This window comes from Cololabis saira, chromosome 14 (assembly GCF_033807715.1).
Source record: "Cololabis saira isolate AMF1-May2022 chromosome 14, fColSai1.1, whole genome shotgun sequence".
Classification (NCBI taxonomy): domain Eukaryota; kingdom Metazoa; phylum Chordata; class Actinopteri; order Beloniformes; family Belonidae; genus Cololabis; species Cololabis saira.
In genome coordinates, this window is record NC_084600.1 from 47,156,439 (window position 1) to 47,177,565 (window position 21,127).

The 21,127-nt window shown below is 43.5% G+C and overlaps 1 protein-coding gene across 1 annotated transcript; it reads left to right on the forward strand.

Annotated features, from left to right (window-relative positions):
* The first annotated feature begins 3,000 nt into the window (after positions 1 to 3,000).
* Positions 3,001 to 19,127, forward strand: LOC133459425 (protein LBH-like). The gene is made up of 4 exons (XM_061739327.1): positions 3,001 to 3,312; positions 13,661 to 13,736; positions 14,895 to 15,106; positions 17,337 to 19,127. Exons 1-4 carry the CDS (start codon positions 3,287 to 3,289, stop codon positions 17,452 to 17,454), a joined length of 432 nt encoding a protein of 143 aa, XP_061595311.1. The 5' UTR covers positions 3,001 to 3,286; the 3' UTR covers positions 17,455 to 19,127.
* Positions 19,128 to 21,127: the final 2,000 nt, after the last annotated feature.

A 21,127-nucleotide genomic window follows, 5' to 3' on the forward strand; every position in this document is an offset into this window, starting at 1 on the left:
TGTTGCTGCTTCATGTTGTTCTGTTTTCGTTTGTAGCAATTGTCTGTTGTTGAGCTTATGTTAACCTGTGTGTTTATGTATTTTAGCTTAGTCTTTTACCTTTTAATCTTTATTCTGATGTAGCCTTCTTATTTGGAAATATTTTATTGATTATATCAATATTTCCTTTAGGTTGACTATTTTACACCAGTCCAGGGACAGCAGATGCAAAATAGCCTTTTTGGCTAATTCTGGCATATTTTACATTGGTTTAAATGTGTTATTAATGTGCATTGTCCCTGATAACTAAACCTTTAAATAAATAAATAAAATAAAACGCTGCGTACTCAAAAGTGCATAAGGATATCCAGAGATTAAAGAGCTTGGTGCAGAACTGTAGACGGTCGTTGTGGAGGGTCGACAGGGGACGGGTTCTGTTTCTTTCCGTGGTCAGGATGGGTGGGATCCGCCAGGATCCAGACCTAGTGAAGTAAGTCTGGTCTTCATCGCCATGAAGGGTCATATATGATTCCACGTTGGACCCACCTAAAGTCCACGACGGCCAACGCCGTGGAACCTGCAAACAAACCCCTGGGGGATGGTTTTTACATCCCACCTTTAACCCATAAGGACCAACCATGAGTGCTGGCGTCTGTGAGGAGGTTTAAGGTTCTCTGGCAGGTCCAGAGAGGAGTGTCCTGGTCCGGCCCAGGAAACACCTGACCATCAGGTGTTTCTGGTCCAGGAAACCACCTGATCTCCTCAGGTGTTTCTGGTTTGGATCCTCAGGTGTTTCTGGTTTGGATCCTCATATGTTTCTGGTTTGGATCCTCAGGTGTTTCTGGTTTGGATCCTCAGGTGTTTCTGGTTTGGATCCTCAGGTGTTTCTGGTTTGGATCCTCAGGTGTGTTTCTGCAGCCGTGCAGCAGGTGAACCAGGACTTGAGCAGCTTTGCCTCTTCCTGACCGTCACCTGCTGAACTCGCTGCTCGGAGCCGAACCAGCAGACTAACAGGATTACCGGCCGAGATGAGGCTGCTGCTCCAGTTTACTGTGGGACGTGTCGCTTTAAGAACCAGCTGAGAGGAAATGTGGTGCCGTATATGTATAAATGAAATAATATCGGCCCTAATACTGACCCTTGGGGGTGATGAGGCGTTGTGTTACAAACACCATGGACAAGATTTTTTGGTGCCCTCGTTCCAAATGACGGAGTCATGGCAGCTTTGGACCAGATACGAGATTTATCCCATTCAGTTGAAGATTTAGCAAACACCACTGCAAAAGGCGTGTCTATGCTCTCACAAGAAATTACTGCTGTAAGGATGATGGCCTTACAAAATCGTGCTGCATTGGACTACTTACTAGCCTCTCAAGGGGGAACTTGTGCTGTCATTAAAACTGAATGTTGTACATTTATATCTGGCCACAATGCCACCGTCCAAGAAATAACGGATCACTTGAAAGATATTGCCAAAACATTACGTACCCCTGTCACCACTGGTTTGTTTGACTGGTTTAAAGAACAGTTAGGACACGTTGGTTACTTCATTTTTGGATTTGGATTCCTAACTGTTATTTGGCTTCTGATCACATGTCTAAGGTTCACTTGCAAAATATGTATCACTCAAACTACCACTAAAATGATGTACTCCACTGTAACTCAAAAAAAATTATAATAATAATAATTGTGAATTGATGAGGCATTATGACACCGTGGCTGACCTGAAACTCCAGCTTCCTAGGTTCCAAGGGCGACACCTTGGAACTAGCTTCAACAAAGACTTGAACCACGGGAATATCATATGATGAAGTTCCTGACTGACTGATATGTTAATACCAACTCCATATGATGAAGTTCCTGACTGACTGATATGTTAATACCAACTCCATATGATGAAGTTCCTGACTGACTGATATGTTAATACCAACTCATTTGGCCCCAGACTTGAATAACGAGAACTCCCTATGGGGTAGTTTACAACTGAATGATATTCATGCCCAATTAGCGACGACGGCATTTGGCCACAGATCACATCTGACTGTAAATACCCTTTAATTGCTTTCTGTCTTTCACCTTTGGCTTGTTGATTCCTGCCTTTTGTGCTTTGAACTTACTGTATAAAGAGTCATGATTCCAACCACTCTGGGTCAGCACACCAACCCAGACACGCTCTGTAGGTCTGCTCCCCGCCGGCTACTGAATAAAACTCTCTACACCACAGCGGACTTCTGAACTGGTTTTGATAATATTCTTCAACAGGGGACACCACACACAGTGTGGCACATTTTGATTTATATTCACCCAACTTCACAAATTGTTTTCTGCTCATTACGTATAGAAACGTAATTCTCGTCAGTTGTGAGAAAACCGCACAAAGTTATGGATGAGTCCTGAATTCAGGCAATCATGACGTAGAATTGTCAAATTGGTTTAATTCACTGTATGAATAGTTACAGATTACTTCAGTAATCCTGTATTTGACCCGGTCTTTGTATGTTTTGACCGTATAGAAACGTAATTCTTGCCATTGTAAGAATGAGATGAACCTGCTGGATCTACTGCCCTTACTGTTTAACAACTTGTGCTTTTTATTATTTGACTCTTTTCTTATCATTTTATTTCATTTTATTTGTTATTTACTGTTTAATTGTGTCTTGCTGCTTTTAATGTTGATGTAAAGCACTTTGAATTACCTTGTGTTGAATTGTGCTACACAAATAAACTTGCCTTGCCTTCATTCAAGGAAAGAGGCTTGTTGCAATCATATTGAACTGTTTATTTTTCTTTTAATGAATGAAATAAAGAATTAAATGAACTGGTGATGCAGCAGTAACTGATGATGAATGTGCAGCAGCAGCAGCTCTAAACTCTAAACTCTAAACTCTAATCTGGAGGACGAGGAAGTCGTTGCTGCGTCACCGCCTCATGTCCGTCAGGATTTATCTGTAAACGAGGCCGACGCTAATCCTGTCATCCTGGTGAGCCGGGCCGCACGTGCACGGGGATCTGCACGAGGACGAGGACCGGCGTCACCAGCCTGAGGGGGGGGTGGTAGACCAGGGATCCCCAGTCCTGCAGGGAAACGAGACGAGGACAGGGCTGACTGGAGACCCGAGTCCTGCAGGAACAGAGACGGTACCGGCAGCTCGGAGGCTGCAGTTCCTCCAGTTCCTCCGCATTTCACCTGGAATACCTGCTGGTTCTGGTTCTCGGAGGCTCCAGTCCCTCAGACCGGATCAGACCAGACCAGGCTCAGCACTTCACCTGGACTACCTGCTGGTTCTCAATCTTCCTTGAGAGGAAGATGAGCTGCATCCCGGCCTCCCACAGGTAATCTTCAAGCTCAGTCCAGTTCCTTTATAATCTGAAAGATCCTCGTGTTCGTTTGTCTGATAAACTGTAAGAAAACCAGGGAAAAGAATCAAAGTTAAGTCAAGCTTTTATTACATCATGCACAATGTTGTCCGGCCGGAGGTTTTACAATTCTCTCAAACCACGTAGGCAGGAGAGGAATGCACACCGTTGTCATCAATCCAGTTGAATTTATACTAAAAAAGGAAGGTTTTCTTTGTAACTGAATCTCATTGGTGGAGCAGCTGGGGGAAAGACACCCAAACATGTTTCACCTCCAGCTCTACATCTCCTCTGATTGTCTCCCACCTGGGGTTAGGGTTAGGGTTAGGGTTAGGGTTATAGTTAGGGTAAGGGTTAGGGTTAGGGTTATAGTTAGGGTTAGGGTTTGTGTTCAACGGCTCCCTGCGGGAAACCAATACGCTACTGCCTCCTAACGCTCGTAGGCGTTACCAGAGTTCGCAGAAGGTAGTGTTGCACTCTCACATCGTACATCCAGTTGAGATCCGTATGCACTAAAGTACTTTTGTCAGTAGCGTATGGTGCGAGACCTCTGAATAGTTTCAGAGTTTTGATGTGAGATGTGCTGTATGGTGAATCAAGGTCACTGGGTACCCCTTATGCGTGCAGTCGGATTGTGGAGGATCCGGTGTCTTCGTCTGTGGCTAGTGGGTGCAATATGAGAGGACAGTTGTGAGTTTTGGAAGGGGAGAAGAAGGGGGGGGGGGGGGGGGGGGGGGTTTGGTTGGTGGGTTGATAGTTCAGAGAGGAGAGGTGAGGGGGGGTTTTTTTGGAGCGGTTTTTAGGATTTGGGGTTCGGGTTAGAGTTTGTTTGTGTAGCTTAAGATTAGGGTTAAGGTTAGGGTTTAGTTTAAGTTTAGGGTTTTGCTTTAAGGTTAAGGTTGAAATTCGGATTTGGGTTAGGGTTAAGGTTAGGGTTTTGGGTTAGGGTTAGGGTTATGGTTTGGGTTAGGTTTAAGTTTATGGTTGGGGTTGGGGCCAGGGTTAGGGTTAGGGTTAGGGTCAGGGTTAGGGTTAGGGTTAGGGTTTTGGGTTAGGGTTAGGGTTATGGTTTGGGTTAGGTTTAAGTTTATGGTTGGGGTTGGGGCCAGGGTTAGGGTTAGGGTTAGGGTTAGGGTTAGGTGGCTGAAATGTTTATAAGATGAATGTGATGAGATCCGAAGATCTCTTGTGGCTGAAATGTTTATAAGGTGAATGTACTGAGATCCGAAGATCTCTTGTGGCTGAAATGTTTTATAAGATGAATGTAATGAGATCCGAAGATCTCTTGTGGCTGAAATGTTTTATAAGATGAATGTAATGAGATCCGAAGATCTCTTGTGGCTGAAATGTTTATAAGATGAATGTACTGAGATCCGAAGATCTCTTGTGGCTGAAATGTTTTATAAGATGAATGTAATGAGATCCGAAGATCTCTTGTGGCTGAAATGTTTTATAAGATGAATGTACTGAGATCCGAAGATCTCTTGTGGCTGAAATGTTTTATAAGATGAATGTAATGAGATCCGAAGATCTCTTGTGGCTGAAATGTTTATAAAATGAATGTAATGAGATCCGTAGATCAGTAGATTTGAATTAATTAGAGGGTGACCCTGTTTGTTTGGAGGTCGGTTTTAGGTGTATTATTCCTAGTTTAGAATAACCTTCATTATTATCCCTCCTGGAGGCCCGGGAGGAGATAGTAATTATTGGTACCTAATATGAATTTCTGGACTTTCGTCAGTGGTATCTAGCGGATCAACAGGCGTTTCGGCCGTGGGAATACCAGACGCCCTCCGCGCTAGTGGCCCCCTTGGGTTGATCGAGTCCAAGGTCGTCCAGTGCCCAATTAATATTTTTTGGTTTTTCGAAGGATCTTATATTTACTCAGGGTACAGTAAAATATTTATGAACATTTATTGTAAACACTGTCACCGTCGGTTATTTTTATATTCATCGTTTTGTTTTCTATTTTCATGTATTTTTTGTTTAAAAAGTTTTGGTATTTTAGGAATTGTTACCTTTTTTGTAGTCCCATAATATTATTTTTGGAAGAAGATTGAGGTATTCCCTAGTGAGAGTTACTTTGTTCACTTACCTTGAAAGGTGTTCCCTAGTGAGAGTTACTTTGTTCACTTACCTTGAAAGATGTCTGTGTCGGCTGTGAAGTCGGTGTTTCTCTGGTTCGTGGGGTTGGCTGTTCTTCTGGAGGCTTGGAGGAGGAGGTCCGTGGTCCATGAGGTTGGTCGTTCTTCTGGAGGCTTGGAGGAGGAGGAGGCCTGGTCCGTGGTCCGTGTGGCTGGCCGTTCTTCTGGAGGCTTGGAGGAGGAGGTCCGTGGTCCATGGGGCTGGTCGTTCTTCTGGAGGCTTGGCGGAGGAGGAAAATTTGCTCATAGCTCTCAAAAGAGCTTTTGATTTTTTCTGGAGTGGCTGCCCTGGAGGTTCTTGGGATCTTCAGCAGGAAATCTTCAAGTCTTGTAATCTTCTGGTGTATTTGAGGTTTTATTCTCCGTTATCCCCGCGGGGTCCCGGTTCTTATCTTATTACAGATAATTGTCTATTTAATAGTTTTATTTTGTGTGTTAGAGTTCTTTTTTCGACATGTTTCTCTTTGGTTAGATCTTTTGCTTTAGATTTTTATTTTATTTCCCATTTATGTCACTTGTCTTTTTGATTATGTGTGTTAAAGTTGGTGTGTGGAACACTTATGTTTTATTCGTGTCTGCAGTGGCTGTGATTGGCGGGCTGTGAGCCGTGGGCGGGGTCTTGTGGTTTGTATGCAAATTGTGGCTGAGATTTTCACCCGGAGGTTTTTTAGCAACCATGAGAGAAAGGTGTAGTCATAAAGATGGGCTGGCCCCTTCAGGCTGGTCTTGGGCATGTCCTTGACAGCTTGTACGGTTAATTCCTGTACTTTTGTGAAAATAAGGGGAGATGGCTTCAGCCCCAATAAAACGAAGCTCTGTCAAAGAAAAAATATCTGGGTTTGTACATCGTTAGGGGGTTTTTTATTTTGGTTAATAATTTTAGAAATTGAGGTTTGGTTAATTTTAGATTTTTGAAGTAAATTGGGTTCCGGTATTGTTTTAAGTGAATTAATAAATTGAGTTTTCTAAGGTCTTTTTCGTTATTTTAGCAGTAACTGAGGTTGAAATACAGTTTACATTGGATAAATGCATACCAGTTTTAGACAGTAACTCAAGATAAAATGCCCTTTAAAAATGGATAAGTAACAACGAATTTTAAGGTATATTAAAATTTTATAAAGGATAAACTAAGTTAAGTCTTAGCTTTCAGTAAAAAGGAGATTTAAGGTGTATTTAGATTTTACAAGTAACAGTGGCTATGATTGGCGGGCTGTGAGCCGTGGGCGGGGTCTTGTGGTTTGTATGCAAATTGTGGCTGAGATTTTCACCCGGAGGTTTTTAAGCAACCATGAGAGAAAGGTGTAGTCGTAAAGATGGCCTGGCCCCTTCAGGCTGCTCTTGGGCATGTCATTGACAGCTTTGTACTGGTAAATTCCTGTACTATTGTGAAAATAAGGGGAGATGGCTTCAGGGTTAGGGTTAGGGTTAGGGTTAGGGTTATAGTTAGGGTAAGGGTTAGGGTTAGGGTTATAGTTAGGGTTAGGGTTAGGGTTAAGGTTAGAGTTAGAGTTAGGGTTATGGTTAGAGTTAGGGTTAGAGTTAGAGTTAGGGTTAGAGTTAGGGTTAGGGTTAGAGTTAGAGTTAGGGTTAGGGTTAGGGTTAGGGATAGGGCTGGGGTGTCAACCCAGATCACAGATAAAACCCCCCAATGCTAAACATCTGTTCCTCCCAATTGTATTCTCTTAACAAATGCTATGTATCTGAACTATCTAATCTTGCATATAAAGAAAACAGTCGAGCCGTAAACAGAGTCTGACTCCGCGACTAGACCTTGAGTACTGACAGGTGAAATTTTGGGCCCTGGCCCCTGGACTAATAGACCCGGGTCTGGATCCAGACCTGATCCATGTGGCCTGAATCAGGGCTGGGACGATACAGTAACTCACGGTTCAATACTGTGGTGATATGAGGCCCACGATAACGATAATATCACAATATACCATATCTACCATATTCCATATATTGCAAGAAATATCATCAACGATATTCGATTAGATTAGATTCAACTTTATTGCCATTGCACATGTCAAAGGTACTGGGCAAGGAATGCAGTTATTTAGGAACGAGCAGGCTTGCCACCTGTCCCTTGAAATACGGAATTGCTACGTAATTTGGAATTAAATGTTGTGTTCCGTATTGAACCAATACGGTCTGTAGCCTTATAAAATTTAGATCACCTGCTGCTAGAGGTGATTGTGAGATCCCATTTAGGAAAACTGTATTTGGTCAATCAGTACTTACCTACAGGACAGCTAAAGACTGGAATACAATCCCTCAAAACATCAGAGAGTCCATCTCATACAGCTCATTTAAAAAAAATCTAAAGAAATGGCTAATTGACAGCCGACACTAGTCCCTGATCTACCTGTAGTGCATGTAGTCCCTTATTTACCTGTAGTGCATGTAGTCCCTGATTTACCTGTAGTGCACTAGTCCCTGATTTACCTGTAGTGCATGTAGTCCCTGATTTACCTGTAGTGCATGTAGTCCCTGATTTACCTGTAGTGCACTAGTCCCTGATTTACCTGTAGTGCATGTAGTCCCTGATTTACCTGTAGTGCACTAGTCCCTGATTTACCTGTAGTGCACTAGTCCCTGATTTACCTGTAGTGCACTAGTCCCTGATTTACCCGTAGTGCACTAGTCCCTGATTTACCTGTAGTGCATCAGAATCAGAATCAGAATCAGAAAAAGCTTTATTGCCAAGTCAGACATAAATCAGACGAGAGAACTTGACTCCGGTTCACACCGATGGCACCATTAATACGGACGCCATTTTTAGAAGAAGGATGACACTGGGATGGAGGAGGAGGGAGAAAAAAAGGATCTTCACACTGTGTATTAATACCTAGTGTCAAGGTGCAAATAACACCTCAGCACAGAAAAGCAACATGCACACAACAAAACAACATCATAACTTGCATGGGTATGGGGGGTGGGCAAGTCTGGGGGGGGGGGGGGGGGGGGGGGGGGGGCGGTATCCCAGCACAGTTCATCAAAGTGAGGGCCGCGGCTTCGTGGCGCTCAAACCCGGCGACCGTGTCAGGTGGGCTGGAAGGAGGGGAGCCAGGGAAGGCGTTGAAGATGTGGGGGGGGGGGGGGGGGGGTTATCAGTAAGTAAGTGTGTGTGTGAGCGGTAAGTCTGTGAAAACTTCAGACTTCCAGAGCTGCTCCTCAGCCATTGTCCTTGATGTTATCAGACGGCTCGGTACAGTTCTGAAAACAGGTCCACAGATGTTCCTGAGAGGGGAGGGTTAGTGGGGGCAGAGCCACTTGTTTACATTCCACCAGAGAGATTGTGACTGGAGCAACGGGCCAAGCTGCCCTGTCAGGGTCAGATTATAGAATCAACAATTATATTGAAAGAAAGGAAACAGGCAGACTCCAGTAATTTTCCGTCTGCCTTCAGTCTCTGGTTCATCAATGGCGACTCCAAACAGACGAATTTGTGATCAATTCCCGCCAAGCCGAGCTTCCAACTTCTCCAAGGTCTTATCCATCTTGCCAATGAGCTCAAAGACGCCGCCAGCCTGCGATTCTGTTCAAGAATCGCATCAAGCTTGCGGCTTTGCTCCCCCAGCGTTAAAGTTTGAGTGTTGATCCCCGTGCTCATTCCTTCAGCAATGGGTGCATTTACATTTTTAAAATGTTCATTAATGTACATTGTCCCTCTATAACAAATAAATGAGACAGGGAAATGAAATGAAACAGAGTCCAGCTGGACCTTCTGGCCACGGCGCTACGCTAACTACTCAGTGATCTGGAACAGATGTGTGTCATCTATATATCATCTCATTTTCAGTCTCCAGATATTTTACATCATAATCGATCCATTTGTTGTTTTGGTTACCCCCCCCCAAGTCAGAGCAGCCTGTCGTCTTGTTAGCAGCCTGTTGTCTCGTTAGCAGCCTGTTGTTCGTTAGCAGCCTGTTGTCTCGTTAGCAGCCTGTTGTTCGTAGCAGCCTGTTGTCTCGTTAGCAGCCCGTTGTCTCGTTAGCAGCCTGTTGTCTCGTTAGCAGCCCGTTGTCTCGTTAGCAGCCTGTTGTCTCGTTAGCAGCCTGTTGTCTCGTTAGCAGCCTGTTGTCTCGTTAGCAGCCTGTTGTTCGTTAGCAGCCTGTTGTCTCGTTAGCAGCCCGTTGTCTCGTTAGCAGCCCATTGTCTCATTAGCAGCCCGTTGTCTCGTTAGCAGCCTGTTGTCTCGTTAGCAGCCTGTTGTTCGTTAGCAGCCTGTTGTCTCGTTAGCAGCCTGTCGTCTCGTTAGCAGCCTGTTGTCTCGTTAGCAGCCCGTTGTCTCGTTAGCAGCCCGTTGTCTCGTTAGCAGCCTGTCGTCTCATTAGCAGCCTGTTGTCTTGTTAGCAGCCTGTTGTCTCGTTAGCAGCTTACCTGCAGATTAACTCTGCAGAATCGTCCTCTCATCCTTCACCGACATCAGTGCTGACCAACGGCGGAGACAATAAGCTGCTTGTCTCGTCCCCGGTTGCCACGGAGACGTTGGAAATGTGTTATAAATGTGTGGAGGCTGCCGGGGGGTACTGTACGGGGATACTGTAAATCACGTGTCGGACTCCGGCCCTCGAGGGCCGGTGTCCTGCATGTTTTAGTTGTTTCCTGCATGTTTTAGATGTTTCCTGCATGTTTTAGTTGTTTCCTGCATGTTTTAGTTGTTTTCCTGCATGTTTTAGTTGTTTCCTGCATGTTTTAGTTGTTTCCCTTCATGTTTTAGTTGTTTCCTGCATGTTTTAGTTGTCTCCCTGCATGTTTTAGTTGTTTTCCTGCATGTTTTAGTTGTTTCTCTGCATCAACACACCTGATTCTAATTAACAGTCGTCACCATCTTGTCATCAAAGTCTGGATAGTTCTGTTGATGACGCAGCTCCTTGTATCACGGTTTGATAAAAAAAGGGACACATCTAAAACCTGCAGGACACCGGCCCTGAGGACTGGAGTCACCCCTGCTGTAAATGATCCAAACGGATTGAGCTAATGGAATTAGCTATCCAGGTCGGGACAGCAGAGTTCTTGTTCAGAAGTCTGAGGACCTGAACTCTGTAGCTGGGACGGACCTCCTCGGGCCCCCAGGGCCGTGGTCCTGCCTCGATGCATCATCTAAAAAGGTGCAGGACACGGCCCCTGAGGACCAGGAACTTTTAAACCAAACTCCATGTCTACAGCTGAGTTAGAGAACTAAACCCAATACAGTCTGAACGGATTGGACTCATAACGACCTCACAGAGTCACTGACGGAGGAGAAACAGTATTTATGTCCCACAGTGTGTTTTCAAAGAGCATGACAGTGACATCAACACACCTTATTCTAATTACCGGTCCTCATCAGCTTGTCCTGAAGGTCTGGACACATCTGTTGGTGACACGGCTCCTTGTATCAAATGTTCTGAAGTAGGGAAACATCTAGAGAGTAGTGTATTAGTGTAGACGTCAAACGAGAGTGAACTATCGAGTACTGATCCGTCCAGGGAGGAGATATCGAAAGGTGATACGTGGTAGATTCCAGTTGAATATTATCTTTGTTCTGTTGGTGTTTAAGTGAAGGTTGGAGGAAGCGTGTTGGATATTGTAGACGGGTTGTCGTGGGACAACATCAGTATGAGGAGATTCTAATGTCTATGTAAACTTGTTGTTGCTGCTCCGTGGAGGATTTTAGGGAACGTCTTTAAATGAGGTTGCACTGGTGCCCCACTACGGGAGGGGGGTACCAGTCCTGGTCCTGGTCCCTACGGGAGGGGGGGTACCAGTCCTGGTCCTGGTCCCTACGGGAGGGGGGTACCAGTCCTGGTCCCTACGGGAGGGGGGTACCAGTCCTGGTCCTGGTTCCTACGGGAGGGGGGGGGTACCAGTCCTGGTCCTGGTCCTGGTCCCTACGGGAGGGGGGTACCAGTCCTGGTCCTGGTTCCTACGGGAGGGGGTACCAGTCCTGGTCCTGGTCCTGGTCCCTACGGGAGGGGGGTACCAGTCCTGGTCCTGGTCCCTACGGGAGGGGGGTACCAGTCCTGGTCCCTACGGGAGGGGGGTACCAGTCCTGGTCCTGGTCCCTACGGGAGGGGGGTACCAGTCCTGGTCCTGGTCCTGGTCCCTACGGGAGGGGGGGTACCAGTCCTGGTCCTGGTCCCTACGAAGGGGGGTACCAGTCCTGGTCCTGGTCCTGGTCCCTACGGGAGGGGGGGTACCAGTCCTGGTCCTGGTCCTGGTCCCTACGAAGGGGGGTACCAGTCCTGGTCCTGGTCCTGGTCCCTACGGGAGGGGGGTACCAGTCCTGGTCCCTACGGGAGGGGGGTACCAGTCCTGGTCCTGGTCCCTACGGGAGGGGGGTACCAGTCCTGGTCCCTACGGGAGGGGGGTACCAGTCCTGGTCCCTACGGGAGGGGGGTACCAGTCCTGGTCCCTACGGGAGGGGGGGTACCAGTCCTGGTCCTGGTCCCTACGGGAGGGGGTACCAGTCCTGATCCTGGTCCCTACGGGAGGGGGGTACCAGTCCTGGTCCCTACGGGAGGGGGGTACCAGTCCTGGTCCCTACGGGAGGGGGGTACCAGTCCTGGTCCTGGTCCTGGTCCCTACGGGAGGGGGGTACCAGTCCTGGTCCTGGTCCCTACGGGAGGGGGGTACCAGTCCTGGTCCCTACGGGAGGGGGGTACCAGTCCTGGTCCTGGTCCCTACGGGAGGGGGGTACCAGTCCTGGTCCTGGTCCCTACGGGAGGGTACCAGGACCACCGAAGAAGAAAAACCCATTTCTGGGAGAAAAAAAGTCAGAATTCTGAGAAAAAAGTCAGAATTGTGACAGGGTAGTATCTAAACATGCTGCTGCATGCAACACATACAGTACAATCACAATTACAAAGCACACAAAACAAAAATCAAAAAATAAAAGCCAAAACAATACATACAATAGATAATAGACAAACCCGTCATCTAAAACAAATCATATCCACAACACACCAAACAGATGAAATTACTGTCTTAAATAGAATTGAAGTTTCCTCTTAAAAAGGGATTCACTGTGAAGGGGAAATGGTTGAAGATGGTTGTGATACAAATGACTGTGTCATTAGCAGAACTGTCCAGACTTTACAGTCTTGGTTCCAGGTTCCTCCAGACCCCCGTCCTGCATGGTGTAGATGTTTCTCTGCTTCATCACACCCTGATACAAAGGACCGGGTTTTGCAGAACTTAAAGGGAAAGTTCGGTTTTTTACAACCTGGACCTTATTTCTGGCATTTTTTATGGTCATATACCCAGGCAAGTTTGGTGTCATTTGGAATCCTTCGGAAGATATTAGGGGTTTTTTTTGCGAGCCTCTTCTCCATATAACGGTAGTGAACGGGGCACAGCGGGACACAGACATGCAGAGTCTAAATAACACATGATTGCCGCGAAACTCTTCATTTCTTTTATGAATCACTAGATCTGCTTCCAGGACCTGTTGTAACATTGTGGCGCTGTCTGTGTAACAAATAAAATAAATAAATCAGTTTGTAAACCAGACCTCTGAACTCATGACGTCATCTCTGTGCTGCACTCTGTCCTCCGTTCAGTGAGCTCTTCAGCCGTAACTCCGGCTCAAAACGGTAAGGACGTCCATCATATTCAAAGTCGTCGTCCACAACCTCAGAATTTGTGTATGAATGTTTCAAATAACTAACAGTAAACTAACAGTAGAACTCCAGCTGTACACGGAGCTGTGTCTGGGATGCGCGCACAGAGATGACGTCATGAGTTCAGAGGTCTTGTTTACAAACTGATTTATTTGTTACACAGACAGCCCCGGATGTAGACAACAGGTCCTGGAAGCAGATCTAGTGATTCATAAAAGAAATGAAGAGTTTCGCGGCAATCATGTGTTATTTAGACGCTGCATCGTCTGTGTCCCGCTGTGCCCCGTTCACTACCGTTATATGGAGAAGAGGCTCGCACAAAACTCCTAATATCTTCCGAAGGACTCCAAATGACACCAAACTTGCCCGGGTGAGTATACAACCATAAAAAATGCCAGAAATAAGGTCCAGGTTGTAAAAAACGAAACTTTTCCTTTAAAGACAAGCTGAAGACAATCTATAATTAGAATCAGAAACCTTACTAGGAGCGGAGCTGCATGTTCCTGGTTTAAATACATGTGTTTTTTCTCCTGCTTTTGTTCTAAATCTGTTGTTTTTTCTGTGTTTGTGCAGCATGAACATGCTCAGTCAGGTTGAACCTCAGATGGAGGACGGTCCGGTTCAGAGAAGAGGAAGCAGAGCCTATCAGGTACAACTCTTGTTCTGTCTCCAGCTTCCCCCCGGTCCAGAAACACGCTGGTTAGCAGGATTAGCAGGATTAGCAGGTCATCGGACCTCCGGGGTGAATGTGATGTGTGAGAACATTGAACAGGACTTTAATGAAAGAAATACTTGGGCTACTGACTAAAAACTGAGATAACCAGGGATGCAGACCCTTGATTAGACCAGGGGAACTTGGGAACCAGCGATAGAGACTTATTTATGTATTTAACGGTCTATCGAACATTTGTCTTCACAAACCTCTTGAACGTCTCTGTTCCTCAACAGGAACCTCAATCCAGTCCCGTAAACGTTCGTAGTGTACAGTACGTACTAGTGGTGAAAACAAGGAGTTATTTGACTCAATCTTCCACGTTTAGAGCTACTTTCTATCTCAATTCATGTAGTGAAACGCTATAAATCCAACTGAGAACATTTATAATAAATACTCAGGTAAATATCGGGTACTTGGGAAGCAGGAATGGACTAAAACGCACCAGAATGTTGTTGATTTCCATCTTCATTGAACCTGACCTGGTTATTAGTATGTTTTGCACTTTCTGCTGGTGTCTCAAAGGTTTGACCTTGAATGAATGAATGAATGAATGAACGAATGAATGAATGAATGAATGAATGAATGAATGAATGAATGAATGAATGAATGAATGAATGAATGAATGAATAGTCTTTATTTCGGTCTTAAGCCTTGTACAAGTTAAGCCATTTTTACAAAACGAAAAAAGTAAAATAAACATTGCTGAAGCCGAAAAGACAATTCTACATCACAATGCCTGCATTCAGGGCTTTTCCATAACTTTGCACGATTTTATTTTATTGTGCACTTCGAGAAAAAAGTTGGAATGTCGAGAAAAAAGTTGGAATGTCGAGAAAAAAGTTGGAATGTCGAGAAAAAAGTTGGAATGTCGAGAAAAAGTTGGAATGTCGAGATACAATTTTGAGAAAAAGTCGAAATGTTGGTTTTCACACAACTGGCGAGAATTACGTTTCTATACGGTCAAAATGTACAAAGACCGGGTCAAATACAGGATTACAAAAGTAATCTGTGCCGATTCGTGCGATGAATTAAACCAATTAGTAGGAAAGTAATAAGTCAGAGCATGAGTCATGAATCTCCTCTCTGGTCCAGATCTTTCCGGAGACCAACTCCAGCGAGGAGTCGGACTATCCAGAGGATTTCCAGTACCGACGGGAACGTCTGCCGTCCATCGTGGTGGAACCGACCGAGTTCAGCGAGCAGGACGGAGGGCTAGCACGGCCGTCACGGTGTCAGGCTAGCGCGGACGAGGACGGACCAACGGAAACATCGGTGGAGGAGCAGGAGGAGGAAACGGACAAGAGGTGAGAATCTCAACTCCAGCTGCAACGATTACCCAACATGAGGAATGATGTCGATCAGGAAAATCTTTTTCTTCTTCTTTTTGACAGTGCGAAGGCCCTAATGTATCTGTAGGAATTGTTCTCTTTGTTGTTTTTCTCGTTTTTCTTCCGACTAAATTAGGTCCTTTTTTCCCCCTAAACGTGCCCCAAAAGGCACCAAATTTTGCACCAAGCCAGGCCTGGGGCCTCATCTATAAAGCTTGCTTGCGCAGAAAAAGCGCCTGAAAGTTGCGGAAGCCGCCTTCTACGCAAAGTCTCGGATCTAAAAAGAAAAAACTAACCGAAAAATCTGCTTATCTTTACGGCAACCCGGACCCTCCCGTAAGAATTTACTTAAGACACGGGGAACTGGCGACGCAGACTGTGAGGTGGTGAAATGAAGCCAGATTCATGTCATACTCTTAATAATGTCATCACATATCACAACATAGGCTATATCAGACTTATAATAAAATAGTGCTGATAACGGAGCAGGCGGCGGGGGGGGGGGGGGGGGTCGATGGCTGCCGCTCCGAACCCACTACTCCACGCTGAAGAGGAAAAAAGAAAGTGTTCTGATTAAAATAAGGAAAGTTGGACTATATAACAATTGCGTTCATAAGGATAAAGTTAAAAAATTTTTTTTTAAAGAAATAGTCCCTTCTCCCCGTGTGTATCTGCCTGTCATGCACGGGTACGTGCGCACATGTTGTTACAGCCGGAATTATGGTTCTGCGTCACACCAACGCAGAGCCTACGCCGTAGGGTCCGGCGTAGGATGCGCGTCGCCGCGTACCCTACGCCGTAGGCTCTGCGTTGGTGTGACGCGGAACCATAAATCAGCATAGAGCAGCTCTGAGGGGAGACGGGAGGGAGGAGGGGGAGCGGGGGCCGCCGGGCCGCCGTCCCGAGTGTCTTGATGATTTGCTGATCCTACCGTTAGTTTTTAAACTGTAAAAAGTGGGGGGGACAAATACATGATTTTGAAAAGACGGGGGGACGTGTGTCCCCCTGTTGCGCCGGGGAACTCACGGCGTTTAGCGCAGCAACGGCGTGCTGCCACTCACTCGCTTTATTTTATTGTATAGCCTACTATTTATATACTTATTCTAACTTTTACTGTGACCACCAAATAATGTGGTTTTCCTGTCCTCCACATCATATCTAGGTCTCCGTGAAAGTCAGTGTCACGGTGGCTGCTACTTCTCATTCATTCTGACGCCAAACCATGGATCTGCGCCAAATAGGCTGCAGAAAGCCACTGCGCATGCTCAGCAGGCTCATCCATATGCATTTCTGGGCGTGATAGGAGGCGGATTCAGCTACGCAACCTTCCAGCTGGACTGCGTGGAAGTCTGCGTGCACATGGTTTTATTGATCCGGATTTTTTTTTGCGCCCGGCATTTTCGGCTTTTGAGAGTACGTGCACTTTTAGTATGAATTCTACGCAGTCCATTTTAAATGAGGCCCCTGGTGAAGAACTTGATATTAAATGGTTTGCATTAATGGGCGTGGCAAAATGGCTCAACAGCGCCCCCTAGAAAACTTTAACCTCAAGCCCCACATTACAGTTTGACGTACATGCACGAAAATCGGTACACACCTGTATCATGTCACAACTTAAAGAAAAGTCTCTTGGCGCCATGGCCGAAACCGAACAGGAAGTCGGCCATTTTGAATTAATTGTGTCATTTTGGCGAAATTTATGCCATTTCTTTGGCCGTTTCTTCTCCTGAACCGTAACGTGCACCCAGGTGTGTTATACATCAAAATGTGCGTCTCCATCCCGCAACGATGTGCTTTACTTTTCTTAGTCAAAAGCGTTACCGTGGCGACGATAGACGCCAAAAAGCGCGCCCCCACTTCATCTGATTGGTCCATATTTGATAGTTCCTACTTTCTGCAATAACTTTTGAATGGTTTGACATAAAGAGTCGTGGTGGAGTCATCGGACTTAGTTTAGAGTCCTTGACTTTTATTGGTGAAAATTGCACGGACGATGGCCCGTTCATCGCTGCTTGCAGCTTTAATTCTTATTCTATTCTTAACAGCTATTTATGCGTGTTTGTGTAAATGATGGTATTTTTCAAAACGTAGAGGGGGAAATATCCGTTTTTGTAAATACCCGGATATGTGGAAACGTGGCCTGAGTTGTGTCTGATGCACTAGTGTTTACTCTCGTCTCACGTCTGTCTGGTTCTCTTTCCTGCAGCTCGGTGATCAGGAAGTTTTCCATCAGTCCGTCCCAGAGTCCGGTGTCCACGTTCCACCTGACCCCCCCGGCCTCCCCGACAGCTGCTGAAGAGGCCCCGCCCTGCCTGAGGAACTGAACCGGTTTAACCAGGCCCTGCACTGCAAAAACTCAAAATCTTAACAAGAATATTTATTTCTAGTTAAAATCACTGGAAAAAACAACAATTTTCACCTGTTTCAAGAAGATTTTCACTTGAAATAAGTAGAAAAATCTGACAAATCTGATCAGATTTTTTTGCTTGTAATAAAAAGATAAATCTTGTTCCACTGGCAGATTTTTCTACTTATTTCAAGTGAAAATTTACTTGAAACAGGTGAAAATTGTCAAATAACAAGTTATTTGTCTGGTGATGACTCTTGTTTTAAGTGTAATGAGATTTTTTGACTAAAAATGAGACATTTTAACTAGAAATAAGACAAATATTCCTGGTAAGATTTGGAGTTTTTGCAGTGTGGAAACCTCTGGAAACCCCTGGAACGGTGTAGACGTGGATCTGTAACCGTCGGCAAGAACACTGAACGTCCCCAGTGGCGCCACCAGGGGGATATACTGTATATATATATATATATATATATATATATATATATATATATATATATATATATATATATATATATATATATATATATGTATTAATAAAATAAATATATGATATATTAGAATATATATGATATATATTCTATATTAAAAATACATTCCCCATGTACCATCTGGCCCCTGAACGCGATTACAGACGTGGATCCTTTTACGTTTATTACTGTGTCTTTAAACAGTTTCCATCAGTTTTTAGTGTCGTATAATCTTTGCCTGGACTGTGAGGTTGTTCGGGTGTGAAGATCCGTCCTCGTTGGTCGGGAATCGGACCTGAAACCAGGAATCAGCCGGGGCTGCAAAGGTGGTACTTTTTCAGACACTTTCCTTAAGAGGTTACACTGAGCAATTTTAGAAATATTCCAATTATCAATTGGGATTAACAGAAATACGGAAGAGAATCAGGGCCGTGCAGGAGAACAAATATTTGAGAGGGGAAGATTTTTTTTATGGTGCACTTCTCCTGCCGGGCCCTGATACTCTCCCGTACAGAAATATACGAGAATTAACATGAAAATATTAAAATATTAAACATCTTGTGGTTACTTGGGCTGAATGTTGCTGCATCTTTGTGGCATTTTGTTTTCACGTGAAAATGTCATTTTTAATTTCATTTGAAAGAATATTGATTTATTTAATTTTATAGTGTGGTCTAGCTCTGGGGTTTATTTTTAAGTTTTTAAGTTTATTATTACGCCCTCAGTTCAACGGAGAAGCAGAAATCTGACTGTAGAGACTCAACTAAGTAAAGCTGGAAGAGAAAATGAGAAAATGAGAGTTAAACCCGAGCAAACAACATAATCCAGAAGAGAATCAACCTCCGAGCTGCTAAAATGATCTTCACGTTGCCTCAACGTTGGTATTTGTACAGTATTTTTAGAGATATAAACACTTTTTATTCCTTCTGTGTTGGTTTTTGGATCCAGACATCGTGGCAGTTGCACCTTTCTCCAGTTACGAGTTAATCTTGATGTTAAAAGAAATAAACACATTTACACTCTGGTCCAAAAGGCAGTTTTGTTTTCTATAGTTACATTTCTAACTCATGACTGTACTGATAAACGTTGTTGTTTCTGCTTGTGTAAATGATGTTAAACCTCATGTAATTACGTTGTTTTAGCTCCAACATGATGAACTCTGAGCTGGGAATAAAAACCAAACTGATTTTAAAGATAATTTGTCTGTTTTTTTCTGGGAGAGGAAGTTCCTACGAAGATGGAAAAAAAACGCTGTTTTTACAAACCTGATTAATTGTTTAAACCACAAATCCTGATCAAAATAACTCCAAGGTTAGGGTCTGTGTTGAAAAAATCGATTTTCGATTCTAAATCGATTCTCATATTAATTCCTAAAAATCTATTTGAATGTCTAAAGATCGATTTGTTTTTCATCATTACAACTTTTTTTTTTTTTTTGTTTATGCCCAAAAAAGGAATGTTTTTGCCTTTAAATATGTTTAAAGGTATGAAAACATTAAGGTTTTCAGTTATAATTGCATAAATTGTCTATATTTCTTTGCTTTATATACTGTCTTGGGGTTACATTTGCGTAAAATTCTAAAAACCAAATTCTCAAAACTTAAAAATAGACCGAAAATGGAAAAAATAAAAACGGAATGTGGGAAAAAATAAAAGCGATTTCATCCGACTCTGTTTGCTTTATTCTTGAAATACAATTTCAAGAATAAAGAATTATAGTAGAGTTAGTTATTATAAATACTTGTTAATAAATGATTAGTGAATGGGGGGAGGATTAAATAAGTTTACACTTCTTCCTGCTCCTTTTTTGTAAATGTATCATGTAAATTAAGATATTAAGTGTTAAAGTATGAAATCTTTTTGTTTTGTTTTCCTATCCAGTTAGAACCAGTTTTACTCATGATGAAAACTTCTGTTTTAGAGTTTGAGACTTTAATGGTAAAATATAAAACTATACAGCAACAAGAAGTGTCTTTATATTTGTTAACAACGTCAGCGTTTCTCCTGCAGGTTTAAACCCCCACGTACAAAAACAGTCAAGAACAGAAAGAAAAGTCCCACTCGGTGTAAAATAATTGATATTTATTGATTTATTTATTCCTGGTAGATGGAAACTGAAACCACTGACGATGCCTTTATATGTTTAATAAATAAGATCAGAATCCCACGTACAAGTAACAATTTTATTAAGAGACATGAACAATAAAGAGCTTTTTAGTTGCTCTGAGAAATGAATTATTATTATTATTATCATTATTAATATTATTATTATTATTATTATTATTATTATTATTATTATTATTATTATTATTATTATTATTAATATTATTACTTATAGTAATAATCTTGTATTTCCCAAATGTTTTTCCAGAAATTGTGAACAGAAAATCTGACATATTTATAAAAGTATCTACATGAGCTAAACGCATTTCTAATATCACATGAACCTTGTGTTTTGAGACTGTAAACCAGGTCTCTGGCGCCCCCTGCAGGTAACAGAGCAGGTAGCAGTTCCAGCGCTGCAGTTCCTCCTCCCACCGCTAGGGGGAGGTGATGTAAACCAGGGTAGTTTCCTCCAGGTCTTTACTACAGATATCTGAGCACCTGCAGGTTCCAGAGCTGCAGTTCCTCCTCCCACCACCAGAGGCCGCTGATGTAAACCAGGGTAGTTTCCTCCAGGCCTCTGGTTCACACGGGGTTACAGTTAGAGGATCTGCAAGTCTGTGATTGTAAAATACAAACTACTCCTCCTAAAATAACTAAACTTTATGACATGGTAGAATTCCAAACAGCACCATTTCTATACAAAGCTAGGAAACAATTTATCACCAAATCACTTACAGCAACTGTTTCATGAAAGAGAGGGAGGGGATGATTTAAGGGAAACATTACATTTCAGCAATTCAGGAAGTAGTTCCAAGATTCAGCAATATGGAACTACAATGACAAGATTCTGCTTAACAAATAATGCAGTGATATATATATATATATATATATATATATATATATATATATATATATATATATATATATATATATATGCTCTTAGAGAAATATCACTTGTAAAATATCTGATGTCCACTCTTGATGTGTTGCAGCTAGACTACTTAGTTCTGGAGACCAGACCAGGTCCTGGACCTGGTCCTGGTTCTGGTCCTAAATACTGATAATTAATTAAAT

Bases quoted from the DNA above. Each gene is read 5' to 3' on its own strand.
- LOC133459425 (XM_061739327.1), top strand. From the start codon at position 3,287: ATGAGCTGCATCCCGGCCTCCCACAG. The intron at 3,313-13,660 runs GTAATCTTCAAG...GTGTTTGTGCAG, and splicing joins TGCATCCCGGCCTCCCACAG to CATGAACATGCTCAGTCAGG. The intron at 15,107-17,336 runs GTGAGAATCTCA...TCTTTCCTGCAG, and splicing joins GAGGAGGAAACGGACAAGAG to CTCGGTGATCAGGAAGTTTT.